The sequence below is a fragment of the Pelmatolapia mariae genome, linkage group LG23 (genome assembly GCF_036321145.2).
Source record: "Pelmatolapia mariae isolate MD_Pm_ZW linkage group LG23, Pm_UMD_F_2, whole genome shotgun sequence".
NCBI classification, from domain to species: Eukaryota; Metazoa; Chordata; class Actinopteri; order Cichliformes; family Cichlidae; genus Pelmatolapia; species Pelmatolapia mariae.
The window spans coordinates 11,650,187-11,674,232 of NC_086246.1; the positions used below are offsets into that span (position 1 = coordinate 11,650,187).

Below are 24,046 nucleotides of genomic sequence, written 5' to 3' on the forward strand. Positions count from 1 at the left end.
TAAATACCACCCCATGTCAGAGGTGAGACACACATAACTCAGATGCCACATCTCTCTCACACACACACACACACACACACACACACACACACACATGCACGCGCGCACACACACAGCTATCCCTCATTTTCTTAATGTTTTCCAAGAAAAACAGGAAACAGATGCAATAATTTACTGGAAAATTCAACATTTATAGAAATGTGATAATTTTGCCACTCGCCCCTGACTCCTCCATACAGATTGATCCCGATTTGAACCAAATCAACCTCAAATTTGGATCATCACTCCATAAGACCAATTTTGGTTCAATTCAATTTTATTTCTATAGCACCAAATCACAACAGTTGGCCAAAGGCGCTTTCTTTGCTAAGTTGTCTATTATAGCGATGCAACACCGGTTTATCCCTTTAGATATGTGACTTTTTTAACTTCATATTTCCATAAGTTCATGGTGATTTAACAGTTGTTTAACGCACACACACACAAAAAAAAACAATACTCTTCTTGAAATGGCCAGATACAAGAACTGGACTGAAAATGGGTGAAAAAGAAGCTAGTTACTGAAGAAAAACTTTGAAAGATATCCAGACAATCTGCAGAACTATTGCTAAAGACCCCAAATCTGGAAGCAAATTATCAAGAAATGAGGGGTTTGATACATGTTTGTGTGTGTGTGGCTATTAGAGAAAGACAGCTAACCAGTCAAAGTTTGTAAGACTGCAATATATGTTGGGACTCCATTTTACAGATCACTAGCTGGATGGAACAGATGGTAAAGGATCACCCTGATGTTGTAACCGTGGTGAATTATGGAAAGACCTATGAAAGCAGGGATATTAGCTTGCTCAAGGTAAACAAAGTTTCAGATCACAAGCTGGCATATGCCAAATGGATACTGATGCACACGGATGTTTGATATTTGTTCTCCAGATTGGCCTGAATACTGGAAAGGAAAAGAAAGCTATCTGGATGGACTGTGGAATACATGCCAGAGAATGGATCGCTCCAGCCTTCTGCCAGTACTTTGTTAGAGAGGTAAGAGAGCTGCTGTCAATATACCTCCACCAGGACTCATGGGACCCTTCTAGGGGTAAAGTTAATGCTAGGGGATTTTGTTAGCCACATTTATTCTAGAAACAAGAACATTTCATTTCAAATAATGTCTTATACATTTTGGTTTTGTAGTATTTCTTTTTAACTATTTTAAATTTGAATTTTCCAGAACATGCATAAATTCTATAAAAAAGGGTGGAGATTAACCTAACCCTACCCCTAGTTTGGTTGCCAGTGATCTGACCTGAGTGTGATTAATGTTAAAAGGCAATAAATATATAAATAAAATTAAGATTTACAACAAATCTTCTCATTTGTTGTCCTGATTGTTTTCTGTTGTGAGGAGAAAACATCCTGTCTGACAAAATGAATATAATTTAATAACTAAATGTCCTCCAGTGTGTCAGCCTGCCCCTGATGTGTGTTCGTCTGTTCCAAACAGATTCTGCAGACATACAAAACAGATGCCAAAATGGAAGAGATGATGAAGAACGTGGACTTCTACGTCACTCCAGTGCTCAATATAGACGGCTACATCTACACGTGGGAAAATGAGACAGTCAGTCCTCGCATTTGATAGATATTTATCCAATTACATTTCTAGGGTTGTGCACTCAGGATCTCAAACCACAGATGAACAGGATATAATAGGATGATTATCTGAGTAACTCAAGATGTAACTGATTAAATGAGCCATAATTCAATCTTTGAAGAAATTGTTTTCTTGTGCTCAAAAACCTTCAAGTACAAAATAATCTAATGTTTTACAGTAAGACATATGGAATAATAACAAACAGCATCAACTGCAGGAAGCATTTAATATCTACAAAAACGTTGTGCTGCCATTTTATTTATGACTGACTGAACATTTTGCTCCACTCAGACTCGACTGTGGAGGAAGAACAGGTCACCAGGTCCTGAGGACTGCAGCTGCTATGGCACCGATCTCAACCGCAACTTTGATGCCAACTGGGGAAGTGAGTGATGTAGCTGTTCTTCAGTGAAAGCTGATCGTTGCAGTCTTTCCTTTTTATTTATTTTTTTTATTGCTGTTTTTGAAATTATGGCCAACCATGAAACTCTCCTCAGGTCTTTAGAGAACTTTTGGCATCTTTTACCTTATTTTGACAACTTTGCTGCTGTGACTCACTGCTTTTATTCATGAAACTCTTTTCCACCAATCTGTGCTTAAACCATATGCATCACAGTTTTATGTAAAATCCTAAGATTCATCAGTGTCTTCTCAAAAGAACTGGTTCCTAGCTAAACTCAGACACTACATAAACATCAAAAATGAAAGACAGGCTGCCTGAGATAACTTAAATACACATCGTAGTCTAAGGAGCTTAGAAAGAAAAGCGTCTGGACTTCTCTAAGCTGCTTGAAGACATTTCACCTCTCATCCGAGAAGCTTCTTCAGTTCTAAGAGCAATTGGTGGAGAGTCCCAGATTTAAGCCCTATGGGAGTGTCCCCAAGAGGGTCATGGACCCCTATTGATCCTCTACCTAATCACATGAGTGAAGGTGTGAAAACGGGTTTAGGTCACAATCAGCCGAGGTTTCAGGTGTCCTATCATGTGATTTCCTGAGGTCAAAAGGCCCAGGGTGTGAGTGGGCGTTAAACCATCTGGGAAGGGATCTCAAAACTGGATTATAGATGGCAGACAGTTGGTGTCGTAAACCACCTCCTCTGTTCAAAAATGATCATTCACAGAGGATATAGATGGCTTCTTTTACTCCTCTTTCAAACCGTCTGTCTTCTCTGTCCAAAATGTGAACATCGGCTTCCTCGAAAGGTCCTCTCATTTGAGGACACCAATGTTAATGCCCACTCACATCCGGGCCTTTTGACCTCAGGAATTTATGATAGGGTGGGGCTAGGTTTCACAGTGGTTCCACCCAAAACCTTGGCTGATTGTGACCTACACCCGTCTTCACACCTTGGCTCATGTGATTAGGTAGAGGATCAATAGAGGATCCATGTCCCTCTTGGAGGGACACTCCCATAGGGCTTAAAATCTTGGACGCTCCACCAGTTGCTCTTAGAATTGAAGAAGTTTCTCGGATGAGAGGTGAAACGTCTTCAACAACTTCAACTTAAAGAAGTCCAGATGCTTTTCTTTCCAAGCTCTTTAGACTACGATGACCTGGATGACTGAGAACCTTCACAGACTTAAACACACATCTTTAAGTGTGCATTACTCTTATTCCCTATATACATGACAATAAAGTGCACACATTTCAATAATCACACATCTATTTTGTGTGTTTGTCACAACACAGGAGTCATGGTAAAGAAAATATTTAAAAAAGGACACCCTCTGTCAGTTCTAAGTTATTACATGTCAGATGAACAAAGCTGACTCAGTGACTGCCAGGTTCCCAGGTCCTGTAGCTGCCAACGAAGCCCAAATCATCACCTCCCATTTTGTAGTGAATTGGCTGGGATGTCCTGGGAAGATTGGCAACGGTCTTGAATGTTTTAACTTGTGAATAATCTCTCTCAGTGTGGAATGATGAGCTTCAAACTCTTTGGAAATGCTATTATAAGCTCTCCCAGATTAATGGACAGCAACTATTACTTCTATAAGAAGACTGCTGATGTCTTTTGTTCTTGGCATTGTGGTAACACACACCTGAATTCTCCAAACCAGCAAACTGGCAACTTTTATAGAGGGGCTCAGACTTGCTGATGACCAATTAATGTAGTGAATCTGATTAACAGGGCCTGGCTGCTACTTACCCTCTTAATTCTTATGTTACCAGGCAGGGTGTTCTAAATTTTTCAAACACTGCATCTGCATTTTAGCTTACGTTTTGTAAAATAAATAATGAAACAATGTAATATGTCATATATGGTTGTTCATCTAAGGCAGTAGCTACCTAGTTTGAAGACCTGCTAAGTACCAGATTATATGTATTTTTATTATACTTTGATGTGCAAAAGTTAGAAAACCTTAAAAAAAAGACTTCTGTCAAGTGAGGGTGTGTCGCAGGCAGCAAGAGGACCCAAAATGTAGGACTTGGCAGACAGGCTTAATTGAACTCAAACAGCTTTAATGCTGCAGCTCGCAAACAAAATACGAAACAACAAGACACGCGACTTAAACTGACAACAGGAATGAGGACATGGCAAAGATCAAAGAGAAACTGAGGACTTAAATAGACATGAGGTTTATCAGGGAAAGAGACAAAGCTGGGGAAAACAAGGCACAGGTGAACAGAATCAATTAAAGAGCAAGAGGGAACATAAAACCTGAAGGACAAGAGACTATCAAAATAAAACAGGAAACTAACACTAAGATTAAAACACAGGAATTTGACAGGCCAAAGTAAACACAAAGACAAAACTGACTAAACACAGACATATCAGAAACACAAACTAGGCCTGGGGAACATAGGAGGGCTCAATACAAAATCAGAATGAAAACCTAACCAAAGGTAATATTTGAACTGAAAACTACAACAAAGTCAGATGGGAAAAATCAAAGAGAAAACTGAGTCCCAAACAGAAAACGCTGGGTACAAAACCCAGGATCATGACAACTTCCTTTTTACAGTGATTGTATCTACATACATGCTAGTATTGAAGTTCAGTGTTGCTTAGTGGAGAAAGACATGCTAAAAGTAAAGATGAAAGCAAAGAAAACACTAAACTTTGCTTCCTCCAATTTGTCAAAATCAAGATGCTAATGCTAATGTAGCTTTAGCTTATCACGCTATACAAAAACCATTAAACCTCATCTGTGAATAGGAAACAAGCTTAACAGACTCATATTTTGTTTGATGTTCGAACCAAGTAGCCAAAAAAAATTTATAAGTTATAGATATATGCTCCAAAGGCCACAGCGTATATCATGACATCACCCAGAGACTTTGGACTCCATTTTGAAGCCTCAGCATTTGGTCGCTTCCATTTTATTTTTTTTAGAGTCACAAGTATTTGAAGACGAGGGTAGAGTGCAAAGTTATCTGCTAAAGCTATTAGCTTTGTTAGCAAGCTCCATTAAGTATGGACACACATATCTGTCAATTATTACTAAGCAACAAAACTGATAAAATACCAGAACTTTAATCGCCGCTCATCCACATACCAGGCTACATTACCTGTTAGATAATTCCATTGCAAATATCACAACAGCAACAAACAGCAAAAACAATGGAGATATCCAGTTCAGTGACTTGAATTAGCAACGGTGAGACACTGTTTATGTCTATAAAAAAAACAATTAAAACAGGAGTCTATGAGGTTTGACTCACTTTGGGAAGCAGCCTCAAGAGGAACTGTAATTTTTATCCTAATTTTTCAGTCCAAGGGTTACTACTACTTCAAAAGGTAGACTTGTGTTAATAGAATGTGAAAATAATAATGTTAATATTATATGCAATTCATATTCTCCTTCTTTGCCTGCACAGCCGTTGGGGTATCATTTGACTGTTGCTCAAACACCTACCCTGGAACCAAACCGGCATCTGAGCCTGAGGCCAAGGCTGTAACTGACTTTGTGGGAAGCCGAAAGGACATCTTCCTGTGTTTCCTCACCATCCACTCCTACGGCCAGCTGATCCTGGTTCCCTATGGACACCCCAACTACACTGCCCCCAATTATGATGAGCTGGTATTTATATCAACAAATATAATGATGCATTTTTTACACTTTTCTGAGACACTCTTTATAGCCTGACAGTGGTTATACCTGTGTGCATTTACATTAATAAAGAGGATAGCAAGTAAGGAAATGGGTAAATGCACTAGGACATTAAAATCATGCTCATGTGCCAAAAAGAACAGTGCAGATGAGGTATTGGGTCAAAAATCTGGAGCCAAAATACCAAACTTTGGTTGGTCGTTTAGGGATTCAATTCTTCTAATCTTGTTAGGAATCCAAAACACTCAAAATAAATCACTGATAAAAACTCTCGTCTTTCCCAAAGTAGTTCCCAGATTGACAACAAGATGCAACAGATCTTTTAAGTCCTGTAAGTTCCAAAGTGGGGCCTTCAAGAATTGGACTTGTTTGTCCAGCTCATCCCACAGATGCTTGATTGGATTGAGATCTTGGGAATTTAGAGGCAAAGCCCAAACCTCAAACTCATTGTTGTGTTCCTCAAGCAATTCCTGAACCAGTTTTCCATTGTTCTTCCTGAAAGAGGCCAGAGCCACCACGGAATACTGTAACCATAAAATGAAAGGGTGTACATGGCCTGCAACAATGCTTAGGTAGATAGGCAGATAGTACTGTCAGTCCTTCCATCCATGTGGTAGGACCCAAGGTTTCCCAGCAGGAAATTGCATCACACTGCCTCTGTCAATTTGCCTTCTTCACGTAGTGCATCCTGGTGCAACATGACTGGTCTACAGTTATGCCGCCCCATACACAAGAAACTGTGATGAACCTGGTATTGTGACACCTTTCTATCAGAATCAGCGTTACATTTGTCTAGCAATTTGAGCTACAGTAGCTTGTCTGTGGGAGCAGACCAGACAGGCCAGCCTGAAGCCACATGCTTCAGTGAGACTTGGCCACCGATGATCCTGTTGCTGTTTCACCAATGTTTTCTTCTTGGACAACTTTTGATAGATACTGACCACCGCAGACCAGGAACACCTCACAAGAGCTGTAGTTTTGAGATTACCCAGTTGTGTAGCCAGTTACTCAATTACTCGCTTAAGCTTGCCCACTTTTCTGCTTCTAACACTTCAACTCTGAGAACAAATTGTTTATTTGCTCCCTAATACATTGTACCCACAAACAGGTGCCATGATGAAGAGATAATCACTGCTATTCACTTCACCCATCAGTGAATCACAGATATATAGAACAGCTACAAGGTTTTAAGTTTTTGCTGTTAAATAAAAGATATATATAGCATTCTGACAAGTTTCATTTCATATCAGTCTTGTATAATGGCAGCTTAGTGGGGCAGACATTAGTGTTGTCACACTCATCCCGGTGCCTGGTGACTGGTTCCAGCTTCCTCCCACCCTCCAAAGACATGTAGGTCAAGCTGACTTTAGATATCGGTTAGATAAAGCTTTTAGCGGTCAGTAAGATTGTGAAAGAGTTAATATAAACACTAATCTGTTTTCAACAGTATGATGTATAATATTTTTTTTAACTGTATCAAAATAAATTAATGCATTGTCATGTAACCAATTTTCTACTTTAAAAAAAAAAAAAGATAGAGTTCATTGTTTTACCTTTACTTTGTGGTACAAAATTGTCAACAGAGCTTTAAGAAAGATCTCTGTAAAATACAAATAAGTACAGCAGTGAAATTCTGCTATACCTCTTAAAAGGTACAAAAACTTACTTTGGTTTTGGAGAGTGTATTTTCTGAGATTACATATAATTTTTAAACTCCTGATGCAGATCGTTTGTTGTGATTAAGATGAATCTAGTAGGACCATTTTGATGTGGAACGTTTGCAGGTGAAAAATAATCAATAACAATATAAACCATGTGACACCATGTCCCATGCACACTTGTTATTTCAGCCATCCCATACCAGATAATATAAAGAAATCTTTATATGTCTGGATTTGCTAGATTTTATTTAGCTAGCTGATATTAAAATTAGATGACTGAGTCTTAGTTACCAAAAGAAAATATAAAGAAAAATAATGCTCTCTAACTTGCGTTGATGATTTAGTACTTTTAATTGCTTTTAACTGAGTAGAGGCTGGAAAGCAGCCATTATAGATCCATGAAAACTGAAAGTCCACAAAGAACAGTAAGAGGAGTAACAACACAGCTGAGCTGATCACAGCCTGTCCAATAAATCTACTGGAGCTTACAGTACAAATTAATTTGGGAGTTTTATTAACACTAGTCTGATTCCAGTATATCTATACTTGGGGATCCCAACTTTCCAAACCCAGCATTAACTTCTGTACAAAAAGGATTAAGATGAACCACAAATCATGCAAAGCTACTCCAGCAGAGTCAAAGGATAAACATATAGAATAGGACAAGGGAACAGTAGGTCACAAATACTGATGGAGCACCATAACTTTTAAAACTGTATTGATTGCCTTATACAGTTAGTGGCATCTCATATCTTTTCTCTAAACTTTTATTAATGAAAACATACAACTCCAGATTCTGTGGACTCATGTTTAAGTGACTGTATGCAAAAATTCCTTTCTGATTCCTCAGATGATGGTCGGAAAGGGTGCAGCAGAAGCAATTTGGAAGGTTCATGGGATGGACTACACTGTAGGAACCTCGCCTGATGTACTATGTGAGTTTACAAATCAGCTGCTAATTATGATAAACTGCCCATATCTTTAAATATTACGTTTGAAGGATTTTTAGGTGGTTCAGAAATGTAACTGCTAAACTCTTTCTCCAGACGCCAACTCTGGTTCATCCAGAGACTGGGCTCGAATGCAGGGGATCCCCTTAACCTTCACCTTTGAGCTCAGAGATAACGGGACGTACGGCTTCGAGCTTCCTGAAGACCAGATCCAGCCTACCTGTGAGGAGGCCTACAGCGGGGCTCTGCACATCGTCACCTACGCCCACGACAAGACCTTTAGCGGTGCTGTAGCCAACGCTGCTGTGACCCTTTGGTCCATACTGTTAGCAGCGGGTGTCACTGGAGCCACCCTCATGTGAGGTGGAGAGCTGTTTGATTTCAGCCACCCTGCTGTATAAGGCACTCATATTTAGTTCTTCACCTCAAAGTCAGATTTAGAAAAAGGATAAGCTTTAAAGATTCAGTATTTGCTGGAAAGAAAAAGAACAGTTAATGTAGAATTCTTATGCTCAAATTTTTTTTATAATAAATAGAAAAGTACTTACAGAGCATCTCCTCAGCAAATGTCCTTTTTCACAAGGTTTAAAGAAAGTGATTATCCCCAATAATATCAGGACATAAACATTATGTAAAATGCACTTTTTTCCTGCATTGTTTGTTTGTCAAGGCTAACAAACTGAGAAACTTGAATGCCTTAAATAAAAATACTGGCAGTGGCGAGTGCAACCCCTCAGCCTCCAGTAGCTGCACCTCTGGTATGAATTTCAAAATCCTGCCTTGCCTTTTTCTCAAGTTATTGCATTCACAAGATTTTCACAAAACTTCACTCTGACCTTGAGGTCAGGGTCACTGAGATTTAAAGTTATTTGAGATTTTGAAGTGCCTACTTCATTTTTTTTATTGCATTATTGCAGAAAATACAGTATGTACTGTAAAAAAAAAAGAAGAAAAAAGACATGTGAGACAACAGCAGTTTTTAAACAGTGTTCCTGTATTATCCTTGTGCAGTAGCAGTTTTTCATAATATAACTGGAAGTTTCAGGGTCAGCTGTCTTTGTTCCTGAATGGTTGAAAGCCTTGTTGCCTCAAGCGGGCCAGTGGCATGAAGAGCTGCTGCTCTGGAGGAAAATCATCCCAGCGTGTCCACGTCCAGCCTGCAAAATGAGAGAGCAACACATTTTGTTTAATCAGCTGCTCACTGGGTGCTTAGTGGAGGTGCTTTTTCCCCCCACTGAAAAACAGCAGTCCCATTTCACATACCTTCATTTTTGTCTGGTTCCAGGTTTTGTGGCTCTCCTGACTGCCTGTCCAATTCTCCTTGCATGAATATGGTAACATAATGGTACTGTTCCTCCAGCTTGATGGCGTTAACCACTGATGCAAAGTGGGTGTTCACCAAACCCACCCCAGCTTCTTCCAGCACCTCTCTGTGGGCACATTCTTCCCAAGTCTCCCTTTGAATGACATAAAAAAATAACATCTTATTTAACATTAGCTAAAGTACATTAACGGGCTTCTAAGGCTATTTCAGCTCTTTCTGTCTCCATTGTCTGCATGCACGGGAGTGCAAAAAAAATTAGCAGCACTCCTGAGTTGTTTTGATTTGTTTTGAAAATGTAATCTGTTCACAATTTCCAATTTGCCAAAAAATGTTTTTGTCCAAAGTTTGGATGTATATGGAAGAGAGAGAGGAATTGCAGAGTAAGCTGGATGAAGTGGTAGAGATTGTGCTCCCAGGCAGGAGGAAAAGAGGAAAACCACAAATATGACTGGTGGCTGTTGTGAAGAAGGATATGCAGAAGGTTGGTATGACAGTAGACGCATTTATGCTCAAACATTGCGTCAGACGTCAAAGTGCAACAAAACATATTAGAAATAGGTCCAGAGACCATTTTAATTAAATATAACGTAAAAACTATTTGATAAATGAAGCTAAAAATTTAACAGCAATCATTACATATATCAGAACTTTCACCATAAAGTTTTAAGGCCAATCTGAGTTGGTCAAGCTGCCCCATTAGCATATATCACAGGTGGGATACAGATGGTGTGGGAACCTCTCGTCCATATTTCAGCCGGTTAGGGGACGGAACTACAAATGGCTGTCGCACGCCAACCACTTTAATTAAAGAGAAAGAAGAAGAAGAAAACGACGTCAGATTTATGAATGGAGTCTACAACGTCAACGTATACCCGAACTCCAGGTGACCTCCTGGGAGCTGGTATGTCCCTTTGCCCACCGCACTCTTCCGTTTCCCCAAGAGTACACAGCCTGGGTGAGCCGAGTCCGTCACCAGCACCCCGACCCCGACTCCTGGACGTTTAACGACATTATTTGGCATCTGAACGAAACTGAAAAATGGCTCCGAAATGAAAACAAGTTAGCTCAAATCATGCAACACCGCTATGCTACACAGTAGAGAAGCTCTTTGGATGACACAAGAGGCGTCTCCACCTTGTACTTCCGTGTTCGCTTAAAGCGTTGTTGAGTCTGTTTTTTGAGTTAGCGTTAAGTCGTTTTTATTCCGTCAATCTGGGTAGCAACAGTGATAAGCCGATATACTACCTTATATTATTAGTTCTATTTATCCGCTTCTTTTTAATTTAGTTAAATAGAAATGACTCGCACAGTGTTCATTTTTGTCAACATTCAGCAAGTGGAACGGGTTATTTTTATTATTTTAAACGGAACAGGCTACTGCTATTGATTTAACATGAGTGCAGCACTGCCATCTAGTGAGTGGTTGTGGTTACACTAATAAAAGACCTGAGTTCAGGTATAAAAGTGTACAACAGTGGAGATTAGGGGCTCAGAAACGACTTTATTCATGATAAAGTTACAGTTCAGCGGTCTTTATTTATTTAAAAGATTTCAACTGACAAATAGTTCAGTTATTTGAAGGCAAACACAATGCAGAGAAAAGGTCAGGAAGATAATAGCTGGATATGTGCAACAGCAGTTTAAATCCTCATGTGGAGAGGAAAACAAATATATTTAATGGGTTTTTCCGATTATGGTACAGATGGCTCACTCTATGTCATCAATTATGGTGTGAAAAGTCATCAGACTCTGAGCACAAAACATTTATATAAAAGAAAAATAAATTAATGTCCAAAGATACCTACCACATCCCTCCCTCCTGCCTGCTGCTGCTTTAGCTGACATGTTCCTCACCCAAAGTTAAGTCTTATTTAAAGATGACCGTGCAAACATGTCGTTTTTTGTTTTTTTTTTACTTTCCAGTCTGTTCCCCGTGAAAACGTGATGGTGAGTATTCTTTGTAGTGTCACATTTACTGTCTGATCAAAAGGAAGTCTATCATTATCCAGTAAAAGCTTTTGTGAAACTGCAGATTAAAAGGAGTCAGAGCAACTTCCCAAATAAATGAGGCCAAAAAACACAGTGCATAATGGGAAGAAAGGAAGCTGGTTAAAATACACAAATTAGCTGGATTTGGATTTGCACTATTTGTGCCTATTTTCAAGGAGGCTGATGCTGGTAGTGAGACATTTTGGGAAAGTAACTGTGCCCAGTCTTTTGGACAGACAACTGAAAGTTGACTATTTTTCATTGTTTAATAGCAACACCCTCCATCAGATGTGTTCTATAGCTGCTCATGAAACTTGCAGAAAGATGCTGATATATTTTGAACAGTCCTACAAAACTGTTTTAGGTTATCAGTATTTCTCAGATGTCTTAATTGAACATGCCTTATTAGGTCATGCCACAGCGCTTCAATGGGTTACCCCTGTATCATATTTGATACATAGAGATTCTGTGTGTTTTTGAGACTTCTACAAGTATCCTTTTTTTTACTCCCTTGACCTTTCCTTAAAGCTAAACTGACATGCTGCCTTTCACAAACAAAATATTTCAACAGCAGGTGGGCGGGGCTTCCTAAGATCAGAGGTGGGGGAACTCCAGCCCTCAAGGGCCGGTGTCCTGCCGGTTTTAGATATAATCCTGGGTCTGCACACCTGAATCAGATGATTAGTTCATTACCAGACCTCTGGAGAATTTCAAGACATGTTGAGGAGGTCATTTAGCCATTTAAATCAGATGTGTTGGATCAAGGACACACCTAAAACCTGCAGGACACCGGCCCTTGAGACCTGGAGTTCCCCAACACTGATGTAAGCGTTAGAGCAAGGGTGTCGAACTCCAGGCCTCGAGGGCTGGTGTCCTGCAGCTTTTAGATGTGTCCTTGAGCCAACACAGCTGATTTAAATGCCAAATGACCTCTTCAACATGTCTTGAAGTTCTCCAGAGGCCTGGTAATGAACTAATCATTTGATTCAGGTGTGTTGACCCAGGGTGAGATCTAAAACCTGCAGGACACCGGCCCTCGAGGCCTGGAGTTCGACACCCCTGGGTTAGAGATATCCATCTCACTGACATCACACAGAGGTAACTATGGGGAAAAAAATACTGAAACTGAACAGTCAGCATGAATTTTGCAGGGATTAATTGAACATAACTCATTGTAGACACTTTCTGTGTTCAAAGCTACTTATTGGTTAAAGAAAACTTTTACCACACTGTTTTACTAACAAACAATATGTTCTGTCCCCAGACAAGTTTCAGCTATTCTGACGTTTCTATATTTATTTTTTTTTAATACATATCCTGTAAACATTTAGCAATACAAATAACCTGAATAAGTGATAGCAACGTGAACACTGTAAAAATGTTGAGTCTCAGGTGGACTCGGGGAAGACGGGACTAGTACCGTTGAAATGTAAAGCCCTGGCCTTAATTCAGCATCAGTTGATATCTCAGCAACACAAGGATGTCTTGGAAACAACATTTAAGTGTCTTGTTTTTAAATTTATTTATAGGTGTAGTTAATTTTATAAGATGTTTTAATTCATTTTCTTTTAAAACAAACTTCTACATCTAACATTCTAACTGTATGTACACTCACTGGCAACTTTATTGGTTGCACCTTGCTAGTACGAGGTTGGGCCCTCCATTTGTCTTCAGAATTGCCTTAATAGACCATGACATAGATCCATCCAGGGGCTGGAAAGTCTGGTAATACATGGTACAGCTCATCAACTCTGGAAATCCTCCAGACATTTTGGTCCCTGTTGACATGATAGCATCACACAGTTGCTTCATTTCTCTGTATTTCTGTGGCAGAGGTTTTGTTGATTTGTCTGATGATAGGTCAGTGTTTTCTATATTGTAACCACATCTATTCTAATGTTTACCACAAAGCAAGGACTGAATTTTTCTTTTCTTCTATACCAATAATCATCTCATTTATCTTGTGGCCATATAGGGGGACTTAAGCGCAAGGTCATGTACTACTAGACTGAAAAGACTAGAATTAAATAAGAGTAATATGCTGCTTAGAGTTTAATACCTCAGTGTTACAATCTAATAATGTTAAATTGTCCTGATAATAAAGGAATAATCTACTTAAGTAGATTTTGCTACTACATGTAGTAATATTTACTTCCATAAAGAGCCCGAATATCTGTGCCATACTTTGTGATGTAGTGATTTGTCCACTCACACCTTTGGTTTCCTGGCATTCCACAGTTTTCCACCGACACCTGTTCTCCCCGCTAAACCTGCCTGGTGGCTCTGGTCCCGCCCAGCTCACCTGAGAGCGACAGACACTTTCCTCCTGTGAACCCAGGCTACACACTACCTTCTGAATCTCTGGAGCTTGTTCTTCCATTCTTTGCGTGTTTAAAAGTCTCTGACTTGCTAACCATCTTGACTCTTTTTTTTTTTTTCATTAACAGCATTATGAGTGCAAAGCTGTGGACAGAGGAGCAGTTTAACTGCCCCGTGTGTCTGGATCTGCCAAATGATCCTGTCACCATCCCTTGCGGTCACAGCTACTGCATGGCCTGCATTAAGGACTACTGGACTAAAGATGACCCCAAAGGGATCTACAGCTGCCCCCAGTGCCGTCAGACCTTCTGCCCCAAGCCTTCCCTGTCCAGGAACACCATGCTGGCAGAGGCTGTGGAGCAGCTCCGCAAAGGAGCCCTCAAATCTGAAGTGCGTGAATCCATGCGACTCGCCAAAGGGAAGCTTTCCTCCTCGGTCGTACCATGTGACATGTGCAAAAATGAAAAACAAGCTGCGGTCAAGAGCTGCCTGGTGTGTATGAGCTCCTACTGCGAGGCCCATCTGAAGCCTCACCAGACAAAGAAATCCCTAAAGCAGCACGAGCTCATCCCACCGACAGGCAACCTGGCCGAAAAGATCTGCACCCAGCACAAATACCTGCAGGAGTTCTTCTGCCGACAGTGCAAGATGTTCATCTGCTGGCTGTGCACCAGCAACCAGCACAAAGGCCACGAGAGCGTGTCCACCAAGGTCGAAAGGCTGGAGAAGCAGGTAAGCAGAGGATGGGTGCTACATAATGACTGGGGCCAGTCAGACAGTTACCAGGGTGATCTAAAGTGAAATTAAAATGACTGGTTTGGGTGTTGGGTAAAATGTCCATAATTTTGTAAATAGAAGTTTACGGTCAATATTCTATAAATAAAGCACATCCGCCCTTCTCTCTGTTGTCCATTATTGTGTATAAAAGGTTTACTTGAAAGAAGTCAGTTATTTCCTTTTGTGTGCGACGCCGGGTCCAGCCAGGCTGAAGACATTCCTAACAACATTCCTAGCCTAGTCATTCATAATGCTCCACCCTCTCATGTTGTCTTCGGTGTCACCTACACACCTGCTTCCCTGTCTGTGGGATTGTTTCTCTGATCTCGTGTCACGGCGTGCCTCTCTGCAGAAATTGCTGTCTGACCTGCAGTCAGCGAACCAACAGAAGCTGAAAGAGAGAGAGCAGGAGCTGAAAGACATGAAGAAGATGATGGAGCAGATGAAGGTTGGTCAGTGGTCAGTTTCAATTTGACAATTTTTTTTGGGGGGGGGGGGGTTAATGGAAAACAGGTTTTCTACATGGCTTAAATAATGTGATGGTGGTTGAGGGGCCTTACTTAGTTTTGTGTTTTCCTTGTGTGCACAGCGTTCTGCTGATGTGGTGCACAATGAAGCGGAACAGACGCTGTCGGAGCTGCTGCGCTCCATGGAACGTCTTCAGGAGCTGCTGGAGGAGCTGATGGATCAGGCCAACCAGGAGAAGATGGGCCATGCACAAGAAGTTACAGATAGTCTGGAGGCTGAGATCAAGGAGCTGAAGAAAAGGGACACTGAGATGAAGGACCTGGCAAGCTGCGAAGACAACATCTACTACCTGCAGGTAGGCCGGACTGTGACGGTCACTGAGTGGTAATATTGGTCATGGACACAGCAGTGATTGCTTATTCTTTACACGACTTATGACAGAAGGATAGCAGCAAGAGTGTTAGGGAAAGTTTACAAGATGGTAATGAAACCTTTGGAGACAATGGCACTGTGAAAACGCTAAGGTTTTTGTTGGGAGTGACATCAGAGGGATAGACTCCTGATATCCTGATTAAATTATTTATTTATTTTAAACTAACTGCCATATGTTTCCTCAGACGTACGAGTCTATGTGCAGTCCTCTTGAGTCTGGGGATCTGCCAGCTGTGAAAGTAAATCACGAGGCTTCCTTTGAGCCTGTACGAGATACCATCCTGGGTCTCAGGGAGCGAGTGGAAGATCTATGCAACCAGGAGCTGGGCAAGATCACTAAACAAGGTCTGTCCAAAGAGGCCTTTTGTTCTTATTCTGTCTTATTTTGTACCTCGTTTAATGTAATTATCTGTGTTCTTTTAAAGTGAATGACACAACACTGTTCACTCTGGGAGACTGTAAGTTCCAGGCATTGTTTATAGTTCGTTTTTGTTTTTTTCCAGCGTAATTATTAATGCATTCAAGTTTAGTGTTTTTTTGTTTTTGTTTTGTTGTTGTTGTTTTGTTTTGTTTTTAATTGAACTTCTTCTAATCTAATTTAGCCAGCCGAAGCGGACAGAAAGGAGGGATTTTAAAATGTAAAGTTTGAATTTTCTTATTAAATTTAAATAAACGCTTTCACATTTTGCATGATGTTGGTAGAAAGATACCGATTTTCCTTTTTCTCCAGTGTTTTCTGGTCTCAGTGCCCGCAACACAAACGCCCATCCACAGGGTATGTTTGGTGTTTTCCTGACCACATTTTGTCTACCATGACTACATATTTACATCTTGTCGCCAATCTTGTATAAATATTTGAAATAATTTGTAATTTCATTCATTTTCTGCAGCTTCTACACCCACTATCTCAATTGGAGGGCGAAGTACAGACAAACGAGGACTTGGTACTGTACTCTGATGATTGTTAAGCTTCATTTGACAACGTACAAAGGATTTCCCTGACATTGTCACTTTTTTTTTTATTCAGGTATAGGACTCCGGAGTCAAGATGTGAGGAGCAGAGACACAGCACGAGGTGAGAGTTTGTATTTGTGCCGCTGTTTAAGCATGAATTTAAATTTCACTCACAGCAGGGATAAAGTAGAGAAAAGTTTGTTTCAAAAGGCAGTTTCCTCCTTGTTTTTAGACCGAGCTAACACAAGCTCACCCAGACTGCGGGACAGACAGAGGAGAGAAGACAGAGATGCATGTGAGTTGGCACTGGCATTAATATCATCACCCTTCATGATAATAATCTGGCTGTTACTTCCTACTGCAAGGTATTTTTTCGGCTTAAATGACAGTTCTTCCTTATTTTTAGTCAAGGCACATTGTGTGGCAGAGTTACTCGACATTTGCATTTTCTGTGGCTCAGTTTCTCTTTATTAGAGTCATTAGACTAACAGTATTCTCACTTAGGCAGAGGGTGGCTATCTACAGGTCAGTCCTGGGGTGGTGGTTCTTCTGCTGCTTACTCTTGCTAGCAGGACACTGTCATCTGCACCTGTTCTATGCTAAAGGCAGATAGTATGTATGCATTGCGATTGCCACACACAGAGCCCTGTTTTGTGGTTACCACTGCTATGCAGATGACACTCAATTATACATATTTATTACACAGGGAGCACTTTTCTATTAGACTGGAAAAGCATTATACAGTATAAATGCCAGTCCATTTCCATTAAGCCTCATCCACAGTGATTTGGATGTCAGGTATGACTTTGTAGCTGCCTTTGTTGCTAACAGGAAGACATTCATACGCTAATACAGTAAACCTGGTGTAAATCTGGTGAACAGAGTACATCGCATAAACATCAGTGCGTTGATATTCTCATTGTAACACATGTAAATCTAGTTCATGTTGCACCATGAACGCGTTAGTGATTGTGAGGAGGGCCTTCTGCTGTTGAAAGACACAAAAATATTGTTGAAACTCAAACAGAACTTAAACAGTTTGTATTCAATTGCATTTAAGAAATATATAAAACAGTGGTTATATTTAAGGATGTCTGATTACTCAGGCCTCACTACGTACCTTCACTTCAGTCTTTTTTCTTTTTTTTTCATTTTCAATGTCAGTTTTTATTCTTGAACTATAATCATTTGCGTGATTTTTCGATTCCTAAAAGTCTTTTTTTGTCCTTTGTGTTGACATTCATTGCACCCACTGCCTAATGACACTATTTTAGCTTTCATTCCTATCCCCTTTTTTTTTAAATTGGGGGGCCTTAAATGGCCATGTTAGCGATATCAGCTCTCATAGTCTTTTTGCTCATACAAAACTTTGAAACTTTGTCCATGTTTAATATGACCATACCCCATCATAACAAACAGAAAACAGGGAAAGGCATAATGGTCACCTTGAAGTGACATTCTAAGATGAGAGGTTTTTATAACAAAGAAGCACTAGTGGCTAAAATTAAATCTCAGTGTAAACTCTGGACTCTGTGACCACTGTGAACATATTTGAAGTGACGCTAAATTGGTTGTGCATGAAGTACCATAGTTAACCGATAAAAGCAGATGACGTTCTGATACCATACTGACGATGTCACCAATCACTTATATTTGCCATAGACTCTTTAAATTTTGATTTAAAAATGTAAACACTTAATTTTCATATGGCTTCGATAAATTAAACTCAATTTTATTCCATGTGTCTTCCAAAAAGTGAGGGAGCCTAACCCCAGAGCCAGCACCAGATCCAACATCAGCATCGGGTCCAGCATCAGCCACAGACTTAGCCCCAGAGCTAGCCCCACCCCCAGCCGTAGAGAATCTCAGTCACTCTGGAGTAGGTCTAGCCAGAGCCAGGCCACAACTCCTACTCCAGTCCCAGCCAGCCTGACTCCTGCTCCTGCTCCTACGCCTGCTCCCGCTCCAGCACGGGCATCTACTGGACGTATGTTTGCATTGTTTCCATTTTCTGTCACCTGCTTTCAAAAATAAGTTTTCAAAAATTAATAATAATATTAATACAGCTTTGACAAACACTATGACATGACTTTGACATCTGATTTGTGGCATTCTCAGCTTTTAGTCGAATGGCGTCGATCAGCAGCATCTTCCGCTCCAATCGCCGTGGCACCAGCCAGGCTGCTCCAGCCGCACAGGCCAACAACACACCGTCCGCAGGAGGAAATCCATGTAGGACCTGACTCCAACAACACTCATACTCTCTTTGCAATCTCAGTAACCAAACCATCAAGTGACTAGTAGATGGGGTGTTTCTGAAGAAAAGATGAAAAAGTGGTTAACATGGTTACATTAAAAGTTCACTTTTTATAAAAGAGGTTCAAATTAAAGTAAAAGTAGTTCAAGTGTCAGTTTAAATGACGCTTAGTTTCAGTTTAGGCTTTGCTAGGTTTTGGTGTTGATCATGAAAATGAAGAAAGACATAAATGTCAGTGCTGAATAAAGCTGAAGTGTCAGTTTGAGTTAGAAAAAAGTGCAAGCAACAAGTGAAGCTGGGAATCAGCTGAAGTAAAAGTGCTAAAAAAGTTGATAATTTAAATGGACTTCAAAGGAGTTGCAGTGACATTGAAGTGTAGAGAATAAAGCAAGCTGGATGAGAGGAAGAAAAGGAGTTACAGATCGGTGTTTACTTTACAGGACAGTGAGTGGAAGTGTCAGCTGGTGTGTAAGCACTGAAAGTTGGAGCGAGTGTTGTTCAGAGGGAGCGTGAAATGTTTTGAAGTCGAGGTGTGAAGAGTTGGAATGATGGCATGAATATCGTTTAGCATGTAAGCAGTGAAAGCATTTTTTTATTGTCATTGAGAGATGAAAGCAGTTGAAACATCTGTTGATGTTGAAAGATCCGAAACTCAGTACCAGTAATAAGGGGAGGGAGGGGAAGAATCTTGCTGTTTTATGGTTATTTTTCTGCCTTTGCTTTTGTTTTCTTCAGAAATATATTGATTCTGAAACCATCGCCCTTGAAATTCTTACTTTTGAAGCACCAAAGCTGGGAAACAAGATGATGATGATGATGATGAATGAGAAGTTGGCTAAGTGCTAGCTAATCCAGATATTTATAAGTTATTAGATGGTTTTACATTTAAATAGACAGCTTTGACTTCTAGTTGAAGTGTTTACTGACTGAAGCACTCAAGAGCAATTAGTGACATTAACAGAAGCAATCACTCTGCATTCAACAGGGGGCATGGCTGAGCTGTCTGAAACTCCCACAGAAAGTAAGAAGATTGCCCTTCTATATATAACATGAATGTATTGTCCCATCAACAGTTCAACCGGTTGAATAAGTTACGCAATATGCGTTTCAGTGAGGTGACTAATGCTGTTTTCTCATTGGTCAGTTAACCCCGGTCTCTTTTTGGATACGCCCACTCCGGACTCCATGAATCACGCTCCGGCTTTCCCCGCCTGTGAGTCATTTTCGTATTGAGAGAAGAAACATAAATGAAAATCAAACTATTATGATGTACAGTGGAAAAAAAATAAAGATGCATTTAAATTTATTTATTTATTTATTTTTTTACAGTGAGGGAAATCAGCCTTGACAGTATTCAGGCCCCAGAGCCGAGGACTAGAGAGGAGTTCCTGCAGTGTAAGTCTGTACAAAATGACAGATCTAAGCACAAACTGGGACCAGTCAGAATGGGTTCTGTCACTTTTTAACCATTCAGTCAGTTTATTCATTCAGTCACCACATACTACACAGACCATACAAAATAATATAGGATCAGATGCTCATATATAGGTCTGGCCTGGGTTCGTATCATTAAAAGTACCATATGTTCCAAGAAGAAGGGGGAAAAAAAGTAATGACAACAACAAGCAGATAAACAATATTCTTACATGAAACCTTCAAAAATATATTTCTCGAGCATTAATTGAAGGCCAAAACTCAGTTACACATTTTTGTTCTCATATAAAAATCTTTTGTTTTGTATATAAGTGAACTGTAAATTAAGTGAATTCTAATCTAATACATACATACATACATACATACATACATACATACATACATGAAGAACTCCTAATGACTGTGATATTTTTCCTTTAATATAATCAGCATGTTACCAGGTTAATTTGTGATCAGTCACAACATTGAAGCATTTTTAAAGACAATGAGCTGCTTGGTTAGTGAGAAATATACTGTAGTATCATAAACTCAAGCAATTCATGTCTAGTTATTTAGTATCATTACCATTATTCTATCAAACATCTGTCATGCTACCTTAAAATTAACACTGCCCAGAGAGTGAGCCAGCTTGGAGGAGGTTTGCACTCTCGGAGGGTGTTATGTATCAGAACATAGATGTTGACGTACAGAATTGGCCATGATGTCATAAGTTGTCAAAATATTTTGTCCTTGAAATGTCTTTCCTAGACTCAGTGAGCTTGACCCTCGACTCCAACACGGCCCACAGGCAGCTGACGCTCTCTGAGAACAACACTAAAGCCGCCCTGCAGGGGACAGCCCAGCTTTACCCCGACAGCCCCCAGCGTTTTGATGGCTGGACCCAGGTGATGTGTGACAGCCCGCTGTATGCCCAACGCTGCTACTGGGAGGTGGAGTGGAGAGGCCGGGGCTCCTCAACCGGCATAGCTTACGGGGCGATGGCCAGGAAGGGCTCGGACGCCAGGTCAGGGCTCGGATACAATGCCCAGTCCTGGACCCTGGAGCTGTCGGACACCTGCTGCACAGCCATGCATGACAATCAGAAAAAGGACATTCCGGTCGTGTACTGCCCCCGTGTGGGCATTTACCTGGACCTGTCCGTGGGAACGCTGTCATTCTACAGCGTCGCAGAGAGCATGACTCACCTCCACACCTTCCGAGCCAACTTTACCCAGCCACTTTATGCCACCTTCTGGGTGGGGAGCGGAATCGGAGTTGGGCTAGACTTCAGTTCAAGTTCTGAGAGCATCAAGATCTGCCCCCTGTGAAGACCAGAGAGTTGTTAATTCACGGACTGACTTCAGTGCTGAACACAGGAAAAACACAAGTTATGCTGATTGTTAGAATGACACAATGACTGAAATTATTTGCAAAGTCATCTATAAATAGATGTATGTGTGTATATGTGTATATACAGCTTAAATGCACTTAGTTAGCTTCCACTATTAACAAAAAACAAAGAGTGCACTGTTTTTAGCAAACAAGAGATTTCAATGCCACAGATTTTGGGTTAAGGCTGTCACAATATCAGACTGCATAGTTATCATGGCGCTGATGTCATGTCTTCTATAGAAAGAGAAAATCATCTTTAACTTTATTTATTCCACTTTTGTATTTAGTTTAGTTTTGTTTTTTTGGATCAAGATGTTTGGGTAACCAGATAGGTGCAGGTGGTGGTTATGACTGAGATATCAAATGAGTAAACGTCATTATCAGAATGTAAAAAGCATCAGCAAAGTGTATAACGGCTAAAATATTTTTAAAAAGATGGTATTTCAATGTTGTGCCTAATAAAGAAAGTAATAATAATGCTTGACTGAAGTGTGATGAACAAATGCCACTGATATGTGCATATGTGCATGTAGATATCTGGCACAGGACACAGTGCTGCCTGTTAACAAAGTACCAACTGCACTTCAAGCATGCAAAAACTAGTTTATTTAATGTAGTCAGCCATCTCCTCCAGGGCCCTGTTTCAAAAAGCCGGTTTAGTGCAAACTCTGAGTAAGTATACCCTGAGTTAACGAAAACTCTGGGTTTTCGGTTTCACAAAGCGAGTTTAGATTAATTCTGAGTGAGTTACTATGACGACACACTCCGTGAAGCTAACCTGCCCCCTAGCAGGTTTACTCCAACTAACCCTGACTGTCTCCGCCTCTTTGTCGGAAACCTGACTGTAGGAAGTGTCAGACATGGCGTGCCCCTTCCTTGAAGAGCCAGTAGATGTTGAAGCCCAAATTCTCCGCAGAGCTCTCCGCCGGGAGAGAGTGATTAGAGCGCGTTTGGACATTTTATCATTTCCTGATGATTTTCTCTGTGAACGTTACCGTTTGTCAGCACAATCTATAATTTATTTGAATAACATCCTCAGGCCTTATATTGCTCATGTGACACACCGCGGACATTCTCTCAGTTCTGTACATATTATTTGTATTGCACTTCGTTTTTTTGCAAACGGGAGCTTTCTGTATAATACTGGTGACGCTGAGCACGTTTCCAAGGCTACCGTCTGTCGGGCAGTCAGGAATGTTACAGTTGCACTGAAACGTCTCCTGTACTCGTTTGTGGTGTTCCCCGGTCATAGACCCACACGATTTATCAAAGAGGGATTCCACAAAATTGCAGGTATCAGGATGAACAAAACCTAATTCATGATGTGGTGATACTTGAACTACTACTTAGATTTTACATTTATTTTCAGGGTTCCCAGGCGTGATTGGCTGTATAGATGGCACTCACATTCCAATCATTGCTCCTTCAGTAAATGAAGGAGACTATGTGAACAGGAAGTCTTTCCACAGCATTAATGTACAGGTACATAGTTCCCTGTAGCATTTCAAACTAACAAATTATTTCATTAAAGTAATGGAGTATAGTAATTAACCTCTTATGTAGGCACTTGTGTCTTGCGGGGTTATTGACTCAGAGGATGTCCCCGCAGAGATGCCTTCAGCCACAGGGCGCCCACTGTTTTGGCTGGGGCCAACTGCTCAGCCTCTGTGAGTGGTGGTGGTGGAGGACCCCCACCTGTTTTTCGGGCCTCCGCTTTTTTTCTGTTGGCTATAACGGGTCACATTTGAGCATACTGAGTAAGCAAATATGTACTTGTAATGTGCTCAGATAATTTCAATAAGTGCTTACAGAAAGAAAAATAATGTAGCCTCTAACTGCAATTGATTTACATAGGACAAACAGACCAAGCACTATGGCTCATAATACAATTACACCTGTTTGGACTATATTTTTATATTTCATTTTTACTTGCTGCCAGGAACGTTTGGGGCCTGTTGGGTTGCACCTGCGCTCACATCACATCACAAAATAAAATGTATAAAATAAAAAATAAAATGAAATATAATAAAATAACGTGTTAAATGGGTGGAAATCCCTAGATCAATGTTTAAATTAACACTCACGCATTGACTCTGTCGGCTATGTTTTGCCATGCATGCTCCCTTTCTTTTGCAGCTGAGGCTGTGTTACTTTTTTTCCGGAAAATTTGCATGTTATCGGCTTATGCTGCCATCAGAATTTCGGCCTCAAGCGCTGTAAAATACATTGACCGCGCCTTCTTTCCCTCCGTCTCCATGGTGACTCGCTTAATCTGTGCTCCACTAATCAGGGCTTTATGCGCGCGCTTAACTTGGGGTTAAAGCAACTCCGGGTTGATTGAACTAATTGTTATCAGCCTTTCTGAAACCGAATATTCCGAGTTGGACAGTTCGGGGTTACTCAACCCT

General features: G+C 40.6%; 3 protein-coding genes across 3 annotated transcripts; 2 read left to right on the top strand and 1 right to left on the bottom strand.

Annotated features, from left to right (window-relative positions):
• Positions 1-8,816, top strand: LOC134621134 (carboxypeptidase O-like). The gene is made up of 8 exons (XM_063467572.2): positions 1-22; positions 749-850; positions 931-1,035; positions 1,496-1,612; positions 1,937-2,030; positions 5,470-5,672; positions 8,214-8,298; positions 8,410-8,816. The coding sequence occupies exons 1-8, from the start codon at positions 14-16 to the stop codon at positions 8,673-8,675; spliced, it is 981 nt and encodes a 326-aa protein (XP_063323642.2). The 5' UTR covers positions 1-13; the 3' UTR covers positions 8,676-8,816.
• A 415-nt stretch (positions 8,817-9,231) lies between these two features.
• nudt15 (nudix (nucleoside diphosphate linked moiety X)-type motif 15) lies at positions 9,232-10,771 on the bottom strand. The gene is made up of 3 exons (XM_063466714.1): positions 10,510-10,771; positions 9,577-9,770; positions 9,232-9,470 (listed from the first exon to the last, which is right to left on the bottom strand). The coding sequence occupies exons 1-3, from the start codon at positions 10,656-10,658 to the stop codon at positions 9,361-9,363; spliced, it is 453 nt and encodes a 150-aa protein (XP_063322784.1). The 5' UTR covers positions 10,659-10,771; the 3' UTR covers positions 9,232-9,360.
• A 3,306-nt stretch (positions 10,772-14,077) lies between these two features.
• trim25l (tripartite motif containing 25, like) lies at positions 14,078-22,267 on the top strand. Its single transcript, XM_063467555.1, has 16 exons — positions 14,078-14,677; positions 15,075-15,170; positions 15,312-15,545; positions 15,808-15,967; positions 16,048-16,080; positions 16,225-16,260; positions 16,353-16,397; positions 16,513-16,566; positions 16,650-16,697; positions 16,809-16,871; positions 18,333-18,563; positions 18,695-18,808; positions 19,819-19,854; positions 19,978-20,046; positions 20,163-20,228; positions 21,015-22,267. Exons 1-16 carry the CDS (start codon positions 14,078-14,080, stop codon positions 21,572-21,574), a joined length of 2,445 nt encoding a protein of 814 aa, XP_063323625.1. The 3' UTR covers positions 21,575-22,267.
• Positions 22,268-24,046: the final 1,779 nt, after the last annotated feature.